Source organism: Myotis myotis, unplaced genomic scaffold, assembly GCF_014108235.1.
Source record: "Myotis myotis isolate mMyoMyo1 unplaced genomic scaffold, mMyoMyo1.p scaffold_m19_p_2, whole genome shotgun sequence".
In the NCBI taxonomy this organism is placed as follows: Eukaryota; Metazoa; Chordata; class Mammalia; order Chiroptera; family Vespertilionidae; genus Myotis; species Myotis myotis.
In genome coordinates this window covers 37,267,560-37,288,660 of record NW_023416324.1, presented here as the reverse complement: position 1 = coordinate 37,288,660, position 21,101 = coordinate 37,267,560, and the positions used below count along the sequence as shown (strand labels likewise).

Below are 21,101 nucleotides of genomic sequence, written 5' to 3'. Positions count from 1 at the left end.
GATATTTTTCCATTGATTTTTAGAGGGTGTAGAAGGGAAGGGGAGAGACAGAAAAGTTGATGTGAGAGAGACACATTGATTGGTTGCCTCCCACATGCACCCCTGACCAGGGCCGAGTAGCGAGCCTGCAACCAAGGTACCTTGACTGGAATCAAGCCTGTGACCCTTCAGTTCCATGAGCTAACTCTCTCTCCACTGAGTGAAGACTTACATTTTAATAATATATCCTTGTTGAGTTCAAGAGCAAAGGGTTTGTTTTCTTTTTTGAAACTCAATGAAGGTAGTTTTCTAATAAATATTAAAGTTATTACTGAAAAGCCTATGTGATGATATTTTAAAGCTCATTTGTAAGGGTTAAGAATATTACATTGTTTTGTATATTCAACCTGCAGTTAAAATATTGCCTGTATACATTGGTTCATCTGCATTTTTCAATCAGGCAAGTTTTAGATATGAGTAGTGACATATGTGAACGTGCCTAATTATAAATATAAAAGATATCATGCAGAAAGATATTTTTGCCAAAATAATCTACATGATAAATCTAAAGATTTGTGCTAAACTTGAGGGGGAGGGGGTAAATTCAGACTTTACAATTACAGCATTTATTAATTCTATGAAAAACTTCATTTCCAACTATTAAAAGTCCTAACTTGCCCTTTCAAGTAAGTAAATAGTAAGCCTTATTCTGAATAGTTTGCCAAGTAGATGAAGGCATGACAATCACAACTATTTGAATTCCTAGCATGTTTCTGACGCTATTAAGTGTCATGAAAGTTACAGAGGCCTTGTTTACGTTTTCATTTGTATCTGTGGGCATATGATTACATATTTAAGAAATAGCCTAACTTATGTATCCAACAATGTTAACTGTTTGGATTTGAATCCTAAACTGGTTAATTAGGAAATCATAAATTAATGCATTAGCTCAGCAGTTTTCAACCAGTGTGCCACAAGAAAATATAAAACATGCAAGTACCTGACTGTTTAGTCAGGGGTACTGATCTCTTTTCTCTTAGATTGTCAAGTAAAAATAAAAAGACAATAGCCAGCACAACAGTAGCCGTCCAGTATGAATGAGTAAAAAATAAAACCAATTTTTTGTGTGTCAGATCAGCAAAAAAATATTTTCTGATGTGCTGCAGAATTGTGTGTGCCATGAGATGAAAAGAGTTGAAAATCCCTGCATAAGCTCATCTCTTATTTTTTTTGGATGATCAAATACAGGAGATTCAGTGTTAATAGAAATATTTCAGGTTAAAAGTGATATTCAAGAGTTGTTTATGAACTTCTCTTCTGCCTTAGTGATTGCATTATGGTCTCTAACAATTGCTGAATTTACATTAATATTATAAAACATTTTTTAGAAATTAAGTATTTAAAATTTTTAAATGACATTGATGGAATATCATAATGAAAAGTAAAGATATTGCCTCAAGTAGTCAGAAAGGCTGAAAACATTGAGGTTTATTACTTCACATACTTGTAAAATAAAGTATACTGGTTTTGAAATAATATGCTCTCAAACTTTCTGCCTTAAATATTCTTTTCCTTACACTTCTTTGTGTGCACAGCAGCTGTAGTCTGGCTTGGATTCCCCCCTTCTCTATGTTCACATTGTCCTCTTTAAAGACAAGAATTGGGTCTGGGTCCTTATCTTTGTTCCCAGTGTTAAGGCACCTTGTCTGGAACATAGCGAGCTTTTGATAAATGTTTTTCTAATAAATTTTGAATCAGAAATCATTAATGGTTACTTGGGTATCCATTTGAATTTGGTGTCTAATGAGAAAATAGTATATTACATTCCAGAGTTCATATTAAAAACCCGACGACAGCTTATATCTCCTGGGAGCTATTTTGTAATAGAACGATTCTGAGCTGCTTTGCATGTTTTCTCTTGCTCAATATGTAATTTTTGCCAAGGACAGGCTCTACTCATGGTGATGACTCAAAATATTAAGCCACCCTAAATATGGGTTCATGTCACTGTTTCCTCCTCTTGGGTGATCCCTGTCTCTGTATTGCCAGCACCTTCCTCAGGTGTAATGCTGCTCTGTATCATTCGTTAACCTTGGTATATACATCATGTCTGTTCCCTCCTTTTTTCAAGACCAAGAATGTTAACAGCATGAGATTTTGCACCTTTTAGGTCTTAAATATATTGCTTTTTAAATTGATTCTTTAAAACTGTCTTATGGACATATGTATCATTTTTACTATAAATCATTAGGTACAACTCTCTGTTTTGAGATGCTTAGATATATATAATGGCCATACCACTTGGATGTGCCTGCTCTTGTCTGAAATTCTTAAATATGTTTATATATTAATCTTTGTTTAGTTACTATAATCATCAAACTTATTTTAACTAACCCATTTTTTTAAATAATTGCTTTATTGAGCTATCAGTCACATACCAGAGTTCACCCTTTAATCAAAGTGTGCATTCGCAGAGTTTTGCAGCCTCACCACTCTTTAATTTTAGAATATTTCATCACCACAAAAAGAAACCTTATCTTTATTAACCGTCACTCTCCTTTTCTCCCTTTTCCCATCCTCTGGCAACCACTAGTCTACTTCCTGTGTCAGTGGATATACTAGGTGTACCGGTTAATAATGGCAGATTTTGAAATCAAAGAAAACACGATAATTTCAAGAGAAACATCAGAAGTGCTTTATTCAAAGTAATGTCCATCGCTAGCTACACATTTCCCCATCTTTCATGTAATTTGTGGAAATTGTCCCAAGAGAACTTTTCTTGTTTTGAGGCAAACCATTCAGAGACCCCCATTTTCCACTTCTTCGTACGTTTTGAAGTGCTGCTCAGAAAGTACACGTGCCATCGATCAGAACAAGTGGTAATCTGAAGGAGCATGGTCTGGGTGGGTTAATACTTCCCAGGCAAGATCTTTTAATGTGTCTTTAACTGGTTTTGAAGTGTGTGATGGTGCATCATGAAGCAAAATTACTTTGCTGTGTCTTCTGGAACATTCTGGTCGTTTCACAATCAAAGTGTGGTTCTAATTGATTATTTGTTGTCGGTAGCGATCAGTTTTAATGGTTTCACCTGGTTTTAGAAGCTCATAATACACCATACCTTCCTGATCCCACCAAATGCAGAGCATTGTCTACTTTCCGAAGCGATTTGGCCTTGCAGTCGATGTTGACGGTTGACCTGGATCAACCCATGATTTTGTGCATTTGGGATTCTCAAAATAAATGCACTTTTCATCGCCAGTCACAATTCGATGCCAAAAAGACTTCTGTGCCGTTGAAGCAACATTTTACTGATGACTTTTCGGTTTTCCATTTGTCTTTCATTCAGTTGATGTGGCACCCATTTTCCTTCCTTTAAAATCTTTCCCATTGCTTGTAAATGATCGGAAATTGTTTGTGGAGCAACGTTTAGTCTTTCTGCAAGTTGTTTTTGACTTTGACATGCATATTCATCCAATAATGCTTGTAATTGTTGCTCTTCAACTTTTTCAGTTGACCTGGATGTTCTTTGTCTTTCACATGGAAATCATCACTTTTAAAGTGTTTAAGCCAGCGTTCACAAGTATCTTGAGATGGAGCATGTTCACCATAAGCTTCCCGAAGTATACAATAACTTTTTCTTCAAAATAAATTAATGAATTAAAACTTCCCGTAAATGCTCTTTTTTTGGCATGAAATTCGACATTTTTAAGCGTAAAAATATCTATGATGTTAACACCTTCAGCAAATTTGAAATATGAAGTTTTGAAGCTTGCTGTCACTATAACAAAATAGCATACATATCAAATTGCATATATATCAAATATGTGTAACTCCATCTATTGAAAAAAATCTGCATTATTAACCGGTACACCTAGTATATGCCACTCAGTGATCCCACTTCTAGGAATATATCCCAAGAAATTAGAAACACCAATCAGAAAGGATATATGCACCCCTATGTTCATAGCAGCACAATTTACCATAGCTAAGATTTGGAAACAGCCTAAGTGCCCATCAGCAGATGAATGGATTGAAAAACTGGTATATATACACAATGGAATACTACGCTGTGGTAAAAAAGGACTTCTTACTATTTGTAAAAGCATGGATGGAACTGGAGAGCATTATGCTAAGTGAAATAAGCCAGTCAGAGAAAGATAAATATCACATGATGTCACTTATTTATGGAAAATAATGAACAACATAAACTGATGAACAAAACAGATCCAGAGACAGAGAAGCATCGATCAGACCGTCAAACCTCAGAGTGAAGGTGGGGAGGGTGGGGGTAAGGGGAAGAGATCAACCAAAGGACTTGTATGCATGCATGTAAGCCTAACCAATGGACACAGACACCAGGGGGGTGAGGGCATGAGTGGGAGATAGGGGGAGGGCAATGGGAGGATAAAGACACATATGTAATACCTTAATCAATAAAGGGGAAAAAAAGTTATATGACCACCCACCGTGAATTACCTGGTTAGGAATTTATGGTCAGACTAGGGCAGTGATGGCGAACCTATGAACTCATTTTTTTGGTTGATTTTTCTTTGTTAAATGGCATTTAAATATATAAAATAAATATCAAAAATATGTCTTTGTTTTACTATGATTGAAAATATCAAAAAATTTCTATATGTGACATGGCACCAGAGTTAATTTGGCGTTTTTCAAAATGCTGACATGTCGAGCTCAAAAGGTTCGCCATCACTGGACTAGGGGCTCAGTGCATGAATTCATGCACCTTGAACTGTGGGCCGCAAAGCTGTGGTAGGCACAGAGGCGGGTGTTGGCCCATCCTCTGTGCCCCCGCCTGGCCCTTCCTGCAGCAGCCCCCGGTCCCATGTCTGTCGGCTGCCCTGCTCCTGCCACCACCGCCCCCACACACTGACAGCGTCGGCCCCGCTCGTACCCGCTGATGGCACAAAACGATTGGGGCCAGTGCCAGCAAAGGGTGCGAGCGGAGCCAGCGCCGTCAGTGGTTGTGAGTGGCCTGGCACTGGCAGTGGGTGCAAGAGGCGGCTGCTGACCCCAGTCGCCCCTCAGGAGCAGGGTGAGGTAGAGAAGGCCTGAGGGGCAACCGGGGCCAGCAGCTGCTGCTTGCACTTGCTGATGGTGTCGAGCGATTGGGGCCAGGTGCTGGCAGCGGGTGCAAGTGGCAGCTTCAGCACCAGCAGTGGGTGCGAGTGGGGCCAGCACCGGCATCAGGTGTGAGCGCTGGGCGCGACCGTGGCGTGTGGGATTAAAAAATTTTCAGTAACCACCAGAGGCTCGCCCCGATGACAGCGACGGTGCCCCTGCTCACCTGCTCCACTATCCCGCCACAGCTGACAATGCCTCTATGTTCTGCATGCACCTCCTGGTGGTCAGCGCACATAGTGACTGGTTGTTCCGCTCTTCAGTCGATTTGCATATTAGGGTTTTATATGCAGGTAGTCCTTGAGTTACATTGCCATTTCCCATTTACAGTATTTATTTTAAAAAAAGCTTCGTCATTTCGACGTATGTACATGTGTCCTTTATGTTTTATTTATTTACCACAAGTAAAGGTCAGGAATTGTTATCTTTTAAATTTTTTTACTGTTTCACTTCATTGCTGCTGTGTATGTGCTCCATGTGAGTGATGTAGGTGCTTATGTAGGTGGGTTCCGACTTATGGCGAAAATCACGTTATGTCGCATTGTAGGAATAGATCTCCAATGTAACCCGAGGACCTACTGTATATAAATCACTCTGTGAGATTACTTCCCTTAGAACCCCTTTCAGGTCTATACCACTATAGGTGAGTCCCTAACTCTAATAAGGGTTGAAAGCAGCAATTTCAACCGGTGTGCCACAGCAGGTGTGCTACAGCATATGCCGCCAGAATTTTAAAGCGTGCGATACCTTGAGTATGTAGTCAGAGGCACTGACCTCTTTTCCTGTAGACTGTCAAATTTAAAAATAACAATAACCAACACAACAATAGCCGCCCGTGTGAATGAATGAAAATTATACCTTTGGTTTACTTAAGTCAGATTGGCAAAATATATAATGTATTTTTTGTTGTGCTGCAGAATTTTAGTAATTAGTTTGTGTGTGCCATGAGATGAAAAAGGTTGAAACTCACTGGTTTAAAGGAGTTTGACATATGTAGTTTGGAAATTCTGGAAAGGCTTCTCTGAAAGAGTATTGGAGGAATGGTGGCATCTCGGCGGAGCTGTACAGAAGTATAGATTTGAGAGAAGTTTAGGTCTAATCCTGGTCTTTGGGGGTGAAGATGGGAGCACGGGTTTTAAGAATGAGTCCCTGGTTCTCAGCTATGAAAGAGGAAATCTTACCTATTGCAACAGCATGGATGGACCTGGGGAGTATTATGCTAATTGAAATAAGCCAGTCAGAGAAATACAAATACCATATGATTCTACTTGTATGTGGAACCTAACAAAATAAACTTAACAAACAGAATAGAAACAGACTCATAAATACAGAGAACAGACTGATAGCTGTCAGATGGGAGTGGGATTGGGGTACTTGGTGGAAAAGATGAAGGGATTAGGCAAAGAAAAAGACAACTCATAGGTACAGGCCTACTATGGTGATCATCAGAGGGAAAGGGGAATTGAGGGGAGGTAGAAGAGAGAAAAGGGGGGATAAATAGTGATAGGAGGCTTGACTTGGGGTGGTGAACACACAATATAATATACAGATGATGTATTATAGAATTGTACACCTGAAACATAGTCTTATTAACCAACGGCACCCCAATAAATTCAATTTAAAAAATCTTGAAATTATCAACAAAAAAAGAGGATGAGTCCTGGTTTCTGGCTGTGCTGCTAAACAGATGTGCCATTCTCTGGAGTATAATGAGAAGAGCCAGAGGTTTGAGAAATAGCATTGAGGTTTGAGAAACTCCAATACTTGATGGCCAGGAAGGGGAGGTTGTACCAGAAGGGGAGATAGAATGGAACCAGCCAGATCCACCAAAGGAGAACAGGGGAGTGTGCTGTCCTGGGAGGTGAGGGGAACGGATCTAGCATATCAAGAAGAGGGAGCAGGCAGAAGAAATTAATCCTTTTAGTAAAGAAAAACAAAACAAAACAACAAAAATGGGGAGAATAGGATGGCTGCAGGTGAAGGTAGGTTTGCTATTTTATAATGAGAAGGTTCATCTTTGAAGAATGAGATGAGCTTGCCTTCTGAGGGGGAGTAGGAAGGCCACTCTAATAAAGTTTGAGACTACTTTACATAGTCTTGGTCATTTTTGATAAATTTCTCCAGAGATACCAGCTGCCTCCATTCCTCACCACTGACTCCTGACACGACATCAGTAGGGTTTCCATGCTCTCCCACGATAGCTGTTACTGTCACCACTGAACTCTTACCATTAAATTCAAATTATGAGAAAGAAATTTGGAATCTACACTATTGGTATTATTTATTAGCTTCTATTGATTAAGCATCTGCTCAGTGTTAAATAAAAAAAATTTAAAGTAGTCACTGTTGGTTTTTTTTTTACCATAATCCCTATTTGTCAGAAGAATGATGAAAATGGAAACTGCTCAGGGGAAGGAATTGAATTCCCTACAACAAACTTATATGAACTGGAAAGCCGTGTTTTGACTGATCATTGGTCCATCCCTTACAAGAGAGAAGAATCACTAGGAAAATGCTTGTTGGCGTCTACCTACCTTGCAAGACTTGGTAAGTTTTCAGACTTCAGAACTCATGAGCAGATTTTTTTGTTTTTTACTAAGAGACCTGACTTTATAATCTTAGAACATTTACTCTATTCTTTGCTTATCCCCTGTGGAATATTTAAAGCTTTGAATTAAATCAACTGTTTTCATCCAGCTCCAATAGAGTGTAAGATTCTTTAAAATATAATTGAAAAAACTTATAAATTGAAATTAACTTTTCCACAGAAGCTTGGAGCACTTTAAAAGTCCCAATTCATTGGCTTTTTATTTTTTTAAGAGAAGGTAATATTTATTTAACAGACATTTTGTACTTACGTGTTTGGCACTGTCTTAAGTGCTTTACAAATATTAAACTAGCAGTGTAATAAAATAACACTAAGTTGGAAGAACGGGTGTCAATATAAGGAAGCTTCTATAGTATGTTTTAAAGAGAAAATAATTTCTTTTTCATATTGAATTCAATTGTAAAGTAAGAATTGGGCCACTGTTATGTGTTTTTTTTCCTCCTTATTAAAAGTGTGCATAGTTTACCACCATGATTAAATATGAGGCACATTAGTAGGTAGGAAATGTTTTCACAGGATTAGATTTAATCCTAATGGGCAATTTTCTGGTACGTTTATTACTGGCTTTTCAGCAGCAACATTTATTAAGTGCCTATTAGGATGTAGATACTGTGATAGGCAGTGGTTCCGAAAAAAGAAAATGTGTTCAGCACGCATTCACTTAGCAAGTTATCACTTACTGTGTGCCAGGCACCATTCTGTGCATTTTGTTACACAGTTAATCAGTTTGTTTTAAGGAAGAAGAGTGATTTTTGGCATTTATTGAGAATATTTATATTTTATAGAGCTGTTTAGGAAAGTAATGGTAAGTAGTTAGTGTTTGGTTTTATTAGTTACAAGTGGCCCAGTGCACGTCCCTAACTGCCTCTGCCTGCCTGCCTGCCTAATCTTGCCCCCAACTGCCTCTGACTGCCTGATCACCCCTAACTGCCCTCCCCTGCCAGCCTGATCTCACCCCCAACTGCCCTCCTTTGCCAGCTTGATATTTCCCCCAACTGCCCTCCCATGCCAGCCTGGTTGTCCCCAACTGCCCTCCCCTGGCAGCCTGATCTTGCCCCCAACTACCCTCTCCTGCCAGCCTGATCGCGCCCCCAATGGCCCTTCCGTGACAGCCAACTTGGTTCTGATTGGTCGGTTTCTATGCCAGTCAGCGTCAAAAGCTCTGCCTCCTAGGCAGCCATTGGCTCCTCACAGTTCACCCAGATTTGGTTCTGATTGGTCTGTTTCTATGCCAGTCAGCATGTCTGGCCTATCTCTGGGCCTGATCAGAGAGGTGAGGCTGATCAGTAGCCCCTGCGGAGACCCAGAGAAAAAGAGAGAGACACGGCTACTGGTGAAGCCTGGAGAGAAGGAGAGGCAAGGGCTGATCAACAGCTGCCACGGAGGCTGCGGATCAGACCCTGCCTCTCTCTCTGGGCCTGATCCACAGCCTCCTCGGCAGTCAGTGCTGGGTCGCTGCGCCCACACCCGCAGCAGTTAGTGCTGGGTCACCACAGCAACCCAGCACTGACTACAGGACTGACTTCTGGTGTTCAGTTGAGCCTTCGGTAGGGCTTACGGACCCTGGGTTTTTACATATTACGATTTAATCGGGTCATTTGAAGTTACTCTGACATGGAAACATAAGTTCAACCATTTCAGTTCTAATTAATATTTATTTATTATACTATTTAACAAGTGTATATTAATAATAAGTAAAAATAAATATATTGTGGTACTAATAAATAAATACTGTGATTTTTTCTCAGCCTGTTCCTTCATCAGAATGTATACATTCTGCTTTTAATAATCCCTTAAGAATCAAGGTTTCTATCATAAATAGTTCCAGATGTATGAATTTGAAATGGTACATATGGTCTCTACAAACTACTTAAAAATCTAAGGCATATTTTTTCATTTATTTTACTAAGGTCTTTCCGAGTCTGATGAGAATTGTAAAAGATTTATGGATAGGTGTATGCCTGAAGCATTTAAAAAGGTAAGAAATATGTGCTCAGCTGATTTATTTTGTGCTGGGGTTGAAGTTGAACAGGCTTTTTGTTTTAGTTTTTTATGTGTGAGACCAGTTTATGAATCTTGTTCAACTGAGGAATCCTCTAATATGAAAAAAGTAGCTGTAAATTTGGGGCTTATAAATGATTTGCTTCTTTTGTATTTAATTGCTTGCACATGTCTTTGGTTGACTATCACTTCTGCTATTTAATTGTTAAGGTTAAAATATTATACTAGGAAATTAGACATCTTACTAAACTAAGGATTGTGGCACTTAGGAAGATAATATTTATCAGAATACAAGCCATTTTATACTTATTTTACTGAGGTAGAAGCAGATGTTTTAAACTACAGAAAGTTTGACTGAATTGAGTATTCTTGCTGGCAGAATGACATGCGGATGACAGCATCTGTGTGGGATAGAGTGATAATAGGAGACCACAGGACTTGTTTTTCTAACTCAAGGAAGGACGATTCCCTTTTCAGGATGAGTCCTGAATTCCCACAAGAACCGGGGCAATGTCATAGACACTGTAGTTTTCCCCAGCGTGTAGCCAGTGCTGAGCTCAAAGAAAAGATTTAGTAAATCTTTGTTGAAAGAATAAATGAGCCCTAGCTGTTTGTCTCAGTGGATAGAGCGTTGGCCTGTGGACTAAAGGTCCCGGGTTTGATTCTGTTCAAGGGCACATGCCTGGGTTGTGAGCTTGATCCCTGGTGGGGGGAAGAGCAAGAGGCAGCTGATGGATGATTCTCATCATTCATGTTTCTGTATCTCCCTCTCCCTTCCTCTCTGAAATCAATAAAAATATATTTTTTAAAAAAAGAATAAACGAGTCTCCTGCTGTCTGGTACTTCTGGGTTTTGACAACCATTTTTGTCTCATGCAAGTAAATCACTACAACTACAGATGGGTAAAGTTTAAACCCAGTGAAATAAACTGTTCATTTGCAAACTATTATTCTCATCTGCATCTTGACAGATAGAATCTCCTTTGATTCACGACTTAAAAAATAACAAAATTAATTATAGGAACAAAAAATAGCTTCGTCTTTGAAAAAGGGAAGAAATCTTTAAAATTGTCTTTCGGCCCTAGCTGGTTTTGCTCAGTGGATAGAGCATCAGCCTTTGGACTGAGGGGTCCCAGGTTTGATTCTGGTCAAGGGCACATGCCTGGGTTGTGAACTTGATCCCCAGTAGGGGGGGTGCAAGAGGCAGCCAATCAATGATTCTCATCATTGATGTTTCTATCTCTCCACCTCCCCCTTCCTCTCTGAAATCAATAAAAATATATTTAAAAAATAAATAAATAAAATTGTCATTCAGTTAGGGATTATTTGCAATGAGAATTTATCTTCATTTTGGATGAATTCATCGACCAATTTGTAGTTTAAAATTATTTTAAGTTTTTAAAAATTCTTGTAAGAATCAGGGTAGTATTGTAACAAACTGTGAGACATCTATAATAATAAAAGTGTAATATGCTAATTAAACCAGACAGCCAAAAGACCCTCCCAACGTCCTGGATGAAGCCAGGGCTGTGAGGGCCGAGGCAAGCCACAGAGGCAAGCTGCCTCAGCTGCAAGGGCCGAGCTCCTTGCACGAATTTTGTGCATCGGGCCTCTAGTATAATACATGCCTACATTTACAGAGACAGAAAAATGCAAAGTTATGGAAAGGATTTATTAGCGTAAGGAAAGGACCTTTAGGTTGATGATCTCCAGATCCAGAGAGCCCTGTCAATTCCTAGCAAGTTGCATTTTTGGAATATAATACTCTAATTCTATACAGAGATGCTTCAGAGGACTGTTTTATATTATGCCCTCAGCTGTTGGTACTAGTATAACAAATGATCAGGGGGTTGTTTGGGGGTTTCTCTGTAAAACTGTGAGCACAAGGGCACCCTTCATTGTATTGTTCATGGTTGTTTATGTAAAAATGCCTGTTAAATTTCTTTAGTGTTTAGAACTTTAAAAAAGATTCTCCTCCCATCACTAAGGCATGCTTTCCTTTATTAAATCGGAAGAGCTACAGAATTCTGTGTGCCTTTAGACTTGGCTGCCGGGAAACTCGGAGTGTTTTATATAATTGGTCTTGGTTTCCTTAGCTGTGTTTTCTGGTATGATGACTCTCCTTCTAACCCACTTCTCTAGGGTTTTCTTATAAGCTGCCTCAAATTTTTTAGAAGGGTATAAGTAATTAATAAGCACTGTATGAATAAGATGCACAAAAGGAGCTTGGTTGTCATTTCTGTTTTCTTCACCTTACTCCTTCAGGCCAGCCTGGATTCTTTACTAGTATATTGAGGCATGGGGAAAATGTAGGTGTAGCCATAGTGCACAGGTATGCATCTTCCCCACCAGGGCCTGCCTGTCCCCATCTCTTCTGGAAGACAGAACTTCATTTTCCAATTAAAAACTGAATACGTGAGATGGCAACAGAGAGAATAGTGCTTAATCCACCTACTTTTTTTTGTTATTGTCACTGTGAAGCTTCTCAAATGTTAATCTCTGCTGCTTTAACTTTTAAATATAAGAAGACTACATAGGCAAGCAAAAAAACACTCCTTGGTTTATATAAAATCGGTCTTATGATTATTGCTCATTTGAGCAAATAGTGCAACTAATTGGAATGTCAAAAATCTGGAACTGAGGTTTTCTTTTCCTCTGCAGCTAAAGAAGTTTGAGCTCTCTTAGGCTGCTTTTGTTAAGAGCTTCTTAATGTGGCCATGATTAAATTTTTATTGCATTGTATTTTCTCTCTGAAGGGAAATCTTATGCAAACATGAAATCACTGTATCAATTTACCATTATTTTAATAAGCTAAATCCTTTGAGTTCTCATTCCCTCTTCTAGCCATTGTTTCTGAATTAGACTCCCTCATGGAATAGAATACTGAGGATTGGGGAAATTCATTAATGATGATTTTAGATTCATCTATGTGCCTGTTCCCTCTTTTTAACAAATGTAAGATGCTGAGTATAAGATGCACCATTGTTTTATATTTTATGCTTATATTTAAGAAAAAGAGCTACAAAATAAACAATATTGCAGTGCCTTATCACTTAGAGCTATTTTGATTTACTTAAACATTTTTTAAAGTTGAATATTACTTTTATACAAACCAAAAAGAGAAATGCAAGCAAAATAAACTGGTAAGGTATTTCTAAATATTTTTTCACATTCAGAATCCTGTTGTAATCTGGTCAGCAGGTGGGAAGATGCAGTCCTGTTTCTGAGATATAAACAATCGTAAAAAGAATGTGTACGTTAGAATCCATGAAATATGAAATTCATTTCTTAGACTCCAGGAATATTGGTTAATGGTTATCTCCAAGCTAAATTAATAATAATACCTCACAATTTGTAAAATACTTTCACATTAGTTACATCCTTTGATAATCATAACATCTGTGTAAAGTTGGTAGGAACTTTCCTCTTTAGAGATGAGAGAACTAACTGAGCCTTTGAAAACTTTGGTACATTTGTCCAAGGCCACACAGCGAGAAAACACAGTATCAGGAGTTGATCTATTTGCTCTAAGCCACTTAACCTTTTCTAGTAATGTTGAAAAGTACAGGAGCAAATTAAACTTTTTTTAACTAACTTCTTTAATATAAGGCAGTGGTTCTCAACCTTCTGGCCCTTTAAATACAGTTCCTCATGTTGTGACCCAATCATAAAATTATTTTCGTTGCTACTTCATAAGTGTAATGTTGCTACTGTTATGAATCGTAATGTAAATATCTGATATGCAGGATGGTCTTAGGAGACCCCTGTGAAAGGGTCATTTGACTGCCAAAGGGGTCGCGACCCACAGGTTGAGAACCGCTGATGTAAGGGCATTAAAGTTCAAAAACAAAACTCAGTGTTGACTGAAATACATGAATGAGTAGATGGACTACAGCTATGGGTCTTTTTTAAAATGTTTATTATTATTTTTTAATTTTCTTTATTGGTTAAGGTATTACATATGTGTCCCTATCCCCTCCCCACCCATCCCCTCACCCCCCTGATGTCTGTATTCATTGGTTATGCTTATATGCATGTGTACAAGTCCTTTGGTTGATCTCTCCCTCTTCCCCCCAACCTCCCCTGCCTTCCCAGCAGATGAGTGGATTAAAAAACTGTGGTACAGCTATGGGTCTTTTAAAACAAATCATCTGCATAAAACGCATTATGCTAATAATCTCTTGATTGTTTGAGACTGAACTAATAAACTGTTGACTTTTTTCCTTTTCAAATTAGACTCTAAAGTGTCCTTCATGTTTTTGTAGCTCCTAACATCAAGTGCTGTTCACAAGTGGGGTACTGAAATTCATGAAGGGATCTACAACATGTTGATGCTCTTAATAGAACTGGTTGCAGAGAGAATAAAACAAGATCCAATTCCCATTGGTCTCCTGGGTGTGCTTACAATGGTATAGTATCTCCAAAATATGAAGTGCTTTGTTTTATATTTTGTTTAACATACCTACTATCCAATGACTTGTACTTAATGAGTGACTATATCATCATTAAAGATATTAACTTAGCTGTTAGGATCCTTGCTTTTTATTTTGAAAGCAGAGCAACCATTCTGTTTTCACTTTTAAAGAAATTCCTTTCTAATTTTAGTAGTTTTTTTCAGTTCTTAGAATGATTAAATATCTTTCCTTATGTCTCCCTGGTTATTTACGGCATAAATACTTTCACATAGGGTGTTCGTGTAGTTTGCTTTCTGGCCTTTTTCCCTGACCAGCAATAGTAGTGCATGAAGAAGCAATGCTCTTGTTTACCCTCCTAACTTCTGTCTTCACTGCCTTTCTGCTCAGCTCTGCCTGTGGCAGCCCTAGGATATCTTGAACATTGATATCCCCTTGCTTGAATCAGCCTGTTACCTCCTTCTCTTCCCTCACAGCAGATGTTGAACAGGACATCAGCTAAAGAGTATGCTTTGTGAGGATACTTGTAAGATTCCGTTAATAAAGGAGCCCAAGGCTGTATTTTTATCTTTTCTAATGCTAATATGTGTTGCTATAGAAATAAATAATAATAATGTTTCTATGTTCTCTTTGAATCTAGGCTTTCAATCCTGATAATGAATACCATTTTAAAAACAGAATGAAAGTGTCTCAAAGGAATTGGGCAGAAGTGTTCGGAGAGGGAAATATGTTTGCTATCTCACCTGTATCTACTTTCCAAAAGGTAAACATAATTTTGTTTCATCTTTTATTGAGAAATGTATTGAAAAAGGTTTCTGTACTGTAAAAGTAACAGTTTACACAGAAGAGTTAAAACAGTCTATGAAAAATGACAAATATTCCGTATGACTCACAAAATTGCTGACCTTTCTTTTTTTTTAGATATTCTATATTTTTCCATAGATGTTATCTAACATCATGAAGAATTTTATGGACTTGAAGTGATGTTGAGTGAAATAAGAAATGACTGCATAACATCAGTGTCCTCCCTGTTTACTGAATTATCAGAACCCCAGTTTAATAGCTGTCCCAGTTCCTTATTTGAAATCATTTGAATTGACTAATTATACCTAGAAAAAATAATTTAGTAGTTTCATGTATAATTTTCTTTTAAACTCCATAAGCATTAACAGTTTTGTTTTCAAGTACAGAACCAGTATCTTTATATCTTCCAAGTCCTACAATGTGTGAATAGCGTTATATCCACAAGGAGAACATAATTTAAACAATCCCTTGATCAGACAACTGGTTGTTAAGAAACAGTTGAAAGAAGTCAAATTAGTAGATAAAAACCTGTCCATTGCTTTAGCAGAATAGAGGTTCTTTATCAGAAGTAGAGGTTCGGAAGTAAATGTTCAATCATTTATTGACCATATACTGTGTCTGACGTTATTCTATGTTTTGGAGATATAAATTAAAAGGCCATTTTTCTTAATATAAGGAGTAATAAAACATGATTCATAACTTAAAGCATAGTGGAAGAAATACAAAAACAAAAAATTACTTATAACAAACAATAGGTACAGTTATAATACAGACTTAGAGACTCCTAAAATTATATATAGTTATGTCAGAGCCTTTCAAAATATTTTTCAGATTTTAATACATGTTTATCCAGTATTTTTTAGAATAAAAGAAATATAAGAGTTCATCGGAACTTTTTATATTGCCATCTCAATTTCTATTTTCTTTTCTCATAGGAACCTCATGGATGGGTTGTGGATTTGGTAAACAAGGTATACAACTTTTATTAATGACTTACTTTTCATGTTCTAATAAAATTTCCTGGAATTTAGTATATTAAGTAGATGACAACTAGAGAGAATAATCAGAATTTTTTCCTAGGGAGACAGGTTTTATAGTCCCTTCCTCTTTTTTATGCATGATGTTTATCCAGGTGGACACCAGCCTTAGGACTCAGCACATCTCCTGCAGTGAGTGTGTCACAGGGGCATAGAGTGCATTGATAGAGTAGAACATTAGCCTTAATTCCTTGCTTAAAATATTAATGTGTGGCATTTTAAAATGAACTTGTACCTTCTTTCCAGTTTGGAGAATTGGGTGGATTTGCAGCAATTCAAGCTAAGCTCCGTTCAGAAGATATAGAACTTGGGGTAAGTTAAGCCCCTACCTGTGCCTGATGTGGAAGTTCACTTTATATTTGTGTTGTTATGTAACCAAGGGACATGACCTGGACACAGAAATTAATGTTACAGTATAATATAGTCTTTACAGAGCCAGCTTCCATGGTTTTGATAACCATAGAAATGCTTACTCTTATTCATAACAACCAAATTTCAATATAGGGTGTTATTTCATTAGTTGCCCTTTACATATGGTATTTTTCTCTTAATTTGTGATGGCTACATGCAATTTTCTTATTATTTAAGGACAATTGGTATATGTGGCAAGTATTTTGTGTACATAACAATTTTATGCCTCAGTTAAATCAATTTATTTCATAGAATCAGGCACAAATAAAATACTTTAAGGTTGTATAGTAAGCTTTTTGGTGTTACAGCAATGCATAGATAACAGAGGGCTGTAAAAGGAGCTGAGAATCATCCCTCAGGTGCAACACCATTATCTTTTCATGTCAACTTCATTTTCTCAAAAAAATTTAACCTTGTGGTTAGGGAAATAATTTAATCTTTAATTTTGCACAGACTGCTGACCTGTTCATAGCTGAGAGCACTTTATTCTGTTCTCTAGGTAATTAGTCATTCAATTAAAAACAACTTATGTAGCCCTTGCCAGTTTTGCTCAATGGTTAGAGGGTCACAGATTCGATTCCTAGTCAAGGGCACATACCTTGGTTATGGGTTCCCTAGCCCCTGTAGGGGTTTGTGAGGGAGGCATCTAATTGATGTCTCTCTCTCACACATCGATGTTTTCCTTTCTCTCTCTCCTCCTCTCCCCTCCCTTCCACTCTCTCTGAAAATCAATGGAAAAAATATCCTCAGATGAGGATTAAAAAAACAAACAAACACTTACGTACTTTCCATGTATAAGACACTGTGCTAGCTACTGTAAATAGATCAGAGCAGAAAATTATATGTAAAATTATATGCCTAAGTGATGCAAATTGTGGTTAGAGTAACAGTTATTTCTGTGGGACCATGACTAATCTTTGCATGAGGGACATAACAGTCAAGGAAAAAGACTGATGTTATGGTTGGTAATAGACTGACCCTTGCTTGCCACGCACTGTTTGTCCTTAAAGATCAGATGTCTGCCAGATCACAAGTACTTCCACTGACCCTGATCAGGAAGCCTCTTCCACCTTCCCTGAGCATTAGCTAGGTTGTTGGGCTGTTGTTTTATCCCCATTGAATAAAGTATGTTAGAAATGACTGTTGACCAGGAACATAATAGGTAGTGATTTTAAAAAGCAAAAATAAAACAAACCTACTAAGATAGAGGGTTTTATTCAGCTGATATCAGAAATTTAACTTCATTTTTTTAAAAAGGTTAACACAGCCCTGGCTGGCATGGCTCAATTGGTTGGAGCTTTGTCCTGTACACTGAAAGGTCTCAGGTTTGATTCCCGGTCAGGACACATATCCAGGTTGTGTGTTCCATCCCCAGTTGGGGCATGTGCAGGAGGCAGCCAGTGTTTCTCTTCTTCCCTTCTCCTTTCTCTTTCCCTAAAATCAATAAAAGCATGGTCTTGGGTGAGGATTAAAAAAAAAATACAGAGCAGCCAAAATTTCTACACTACTTGGATGAAAATTGGTTAAAGATAGATATATAGGGATCTGAGCTTATTGTCATTATTTTCAAATGTCTTGAGGTTAAAGATTTTTCCAAGATTTTTTCCTCAGTTCAGACCATTTTTTACAACAACTGTGTTGTGTGTTGCAGTTGATATAGAATTATATTGTTTAGGTTGTTTTGAGGGATGGTAAAATTCAGGCCAAGGAGAAAGAGATTCCAAAATTGAGACTCTTAAAAAGTATGATGAAAATTTCACAATAAATGCCTGATTTCAGACCAGTTAAGAAGGTGACTATGTCCCAGAATAAATTTAGGCCATATGATAAATGGAGTACAATTTAATGTTTCATTTTACATTAACATTTACACTCACATTAAATATTTTGAATTTGAAAAATACTGGGGGAGGGAGACCATTCACAGTCCATCAGTTAAAATTAATATCTGTTCAGAATAAGAAGTGAAATTTGCCTTTCTTGCACTCTGTCCCCACCACACAAATATACCTACCTCCTAGAAAATGGTTACCATTTTAGGCTTAGCCTTTCTGAGTTTTTTCTAAATTTACATAAAATACATCTCTACTTGTTCTTTCTCTCTTTAAGACTAAATTATAATCAAGCTATGCCTAGTAGCATTTTTTCATTTAACATTATATCATGGACATCTTTCCAGGTTAGTACTGTCAGTGTTTTTAATGGCTCCACTGTATTCCTACAGAAGTTGTACCATGATGCAGTCATCTATTAATGAGCATTGGATTATTTCTAAGTTTTTGCTATTGTGGAGAGTGTTCCATGTAAATTTGTCTTTATTTGTATATGCAACCATTTTTGAAGGATAGGTTTCTTGAAAACGGGATTTCTGGGTTAGAGACTTACATACATCTTAAAATTATAATTGCTAGTGCTAAATCTCTTCCTCACAAAGTCATTTCCTAATCCTTTTATTAGTGCTGATTATTTTCAATCTTTAATTTTTCAATATGATGGATAGGAAATGATATTTTATTTAATTTGTAATATTCCAATTTTCTGTGAATTTGAGCATTTCATCATACAATTATTGGCTGTTTCTATTTCTTCTTTAACTTGACCCAGTTATGTAGGTCTCTTTTGGTTTTTTGTTTTGATAAATTTCAGGAATTCTTTTTATAGTAAGCTTATCCAAGCCATGTTTATTTTGTGTGTTTGTAGATTATTTTTCTTTCGGTCTTTTGCTTCTCTTTTCATTTTTATTGCTGGCTACATAGAAGCTTCAAAATTTTATGTAGTCATTATTTTTCTTAATGGCTTAAAAGTTTCATAACTTGCTTGGGGAATGTTCTTCCCATCTTAGGGTTATAAAAACACTCATTTCACTTTATACTTTACAGTTTTATTTATCATTCTCATATTTTTATTCTTCTGAATATAATCAAAATGGTAGGTTCTCCTGCAGAAAATCCCATTGAGATTGTGTTAAATTTATAGATAGTACTACTAATCCTTTTCATGTAAGAACACAGTATCTCCTCATTTATTTGAGCCTTCTTGTATATATTTCAGTATACTTTTATAGTGTTCTTCATGGAAGCCTTAAATATTTTTTTGTTAATGGCACATTTCACTCCTTCCCCAACCGTTCTCCCTTTTTCTCCTTTTTCAAATAAAAATTTTCAGTATTGTATAACATGAACTTCAGAATCATTTCAGCTAGTCCTCCAAAAAAGTTTTATTGGCATGCTGTTATTTAAATTACATTAACTTTGTATAATAATTTAAATGGATTGACATATTTATATCAATTCTTTCTACCCAAGAGTTTAGTTGGCCTAGTTATTCATTTGTGACTTGATAAAACTTCTATTTAAAATTTTCTCTGACATAGCGAAAGGAATTTATTTAATGTTGAAGGAAAAGCTCCCACTTACATTTATTTCTAAACTTCACTGTCTTTTTTCAGGCAGTCTCAGCATTGGTGCAGCCCTTAGGGGTGTGTGCAGAGTACCTCAATTCCTCAGTGGTTCAGGTAAGATTGGGCCATTTACATTTACTTCAGAAAGTGATCTAAGACATACAAACAGTAATTATCTTTTTATCAGGTTTGTCCAGAATTGTACCTAATTCAGAGTAACTTCTAGTGGAAATATCAGCAGGAGAAAAATTTTAAATGATTAATAATTTAAGGTCTAGGAGACCTCTAACATTTGAGATTACTTTCCTTTTTAATTTATCATTTTATAAATGTAATCTAATCTAATAAAAGACAAAAAGGGTAATTGACCATACCTTCACTACGCTTCCCATTGGCTAATCAGGGCGATATGCAAATTAACTGCCAAGAAAGATGGTGGTTAATTTGCATATATAGGCACAATGATAGGAGGCGAAAGGGGAAGGACGGAAGAACGGTGATTGGAAACCCAGGCAATAGGCAAGAGCCCTGGAGGCCGCCTTTGCCCTGCCCCCTCAGCCCTGGATCGGAGAACCGGGGCCACCTTTGCCCATCTCCCAGCCAGTGATCGTGATCGGAGGTGCCGCCTTGCCTGCAGCCTGTGATCACAATCAGCACTGAGGCTGCTTCCCATCCCTTGGACTGGCTCCCTTAGTAGTCCTGCAGGTTGAATCTGAAGAGGACAGGCCAGGCACCAAGGGACCAGCACTGCCAGCACTTGAATGTGAGCAGACAGAAGGAAAAAAGACTTTGAAGTCCTGTCCAAGGCGGGTTTGCATTTAAAACGAAGTGGGGTGGTCCGGAGCTGCAGGCACTGGCATTGCGGCTGCTTCCCCTCCCTAGACGCTTCACAAGGTCACTTGAGCCTACCCTGCTCCAGATGAAGTGTGATCACTGCACACGGAAGAAATGTAGTAAAAAAATAAAACTCGATGACCAAGGGCCTACCTCCATGAGCTCACAGGAGCCTCTGAGCAGTGGGCACCCTGACTATTTTAGGTGCTTCAGGTGAGCGGGGGACACAGAGGGGTCAGGAAACCTCCCTGGAGTCATGCGGTAGGTCTGATGGCGGATCCATCCGACCTGCTGTCTGCCAATAGCCGCCTCCTCTGCGAAGAATGGGAGAACAAAGGGAGGGGGCGATTCTGCAAACCCCAGAGGGAATCCAGGGTCCCGGGTACTCTGCCCCACCCGCTGACACTGGCTATGAGGGCCCTGCAGCAGCCAACCAGCCTCATCCGCACCCCCACCCCCCCCCACACACACACACAC

At 37.9% G+C, this 21,101-nt stretch overlaps 1 protein-coding gene across 11 annotated transcripts in view; it reads left to right on the top strand.

The window, feature by feature from the left end:
* Positions 1-21,101, top strand: part of USP24 (ubiquitin specific peptidase 24) — a 130,659-nt gene that overhangs the window by 22,943 nt on the left and 86,615 nt on the right. For 8 of the 11 annotated variants that reach the window (XR_004974275.1, XR_004974276.1, XR_004974277.1 and 5 more), the window contains exons 2-8: positions 7,500-7,665; positions 9,637-9,704; positions 13,992-14,135; positions 14,779-14,901; positions 15,878-15,913; positions 16,226-16,291; positions 19,839-19,904. Coding sequence is in view for 7 of the 11 variants with exons in the window: in XM_036351664.1 (XP_036207557.1) it covers positions 7,500-7,665; positions 9,637-9,704; positions 13,992-14,135; positions 14,779-14,901; positions 15,878-15,913; positions 16,226-16,291; positions 19,839-19,904 (669 nt within the window). In the remaining 4 variants the exon portion in view is untranslated. The remainder of the gene's footprint in view (positions 1-7,499; positions 7,666-9,636; positions 9,705-13,991; positions 14,136-14,778; positions 14,902-15,877; positions 15,914-16,225; positions 16,292-19,838; positions 19,905-21,101) is intronic. The other 3 variants (XM_036351661.1, XM_036351667.1, XM_036351665.1) reach the window with 2 other exon arrangements.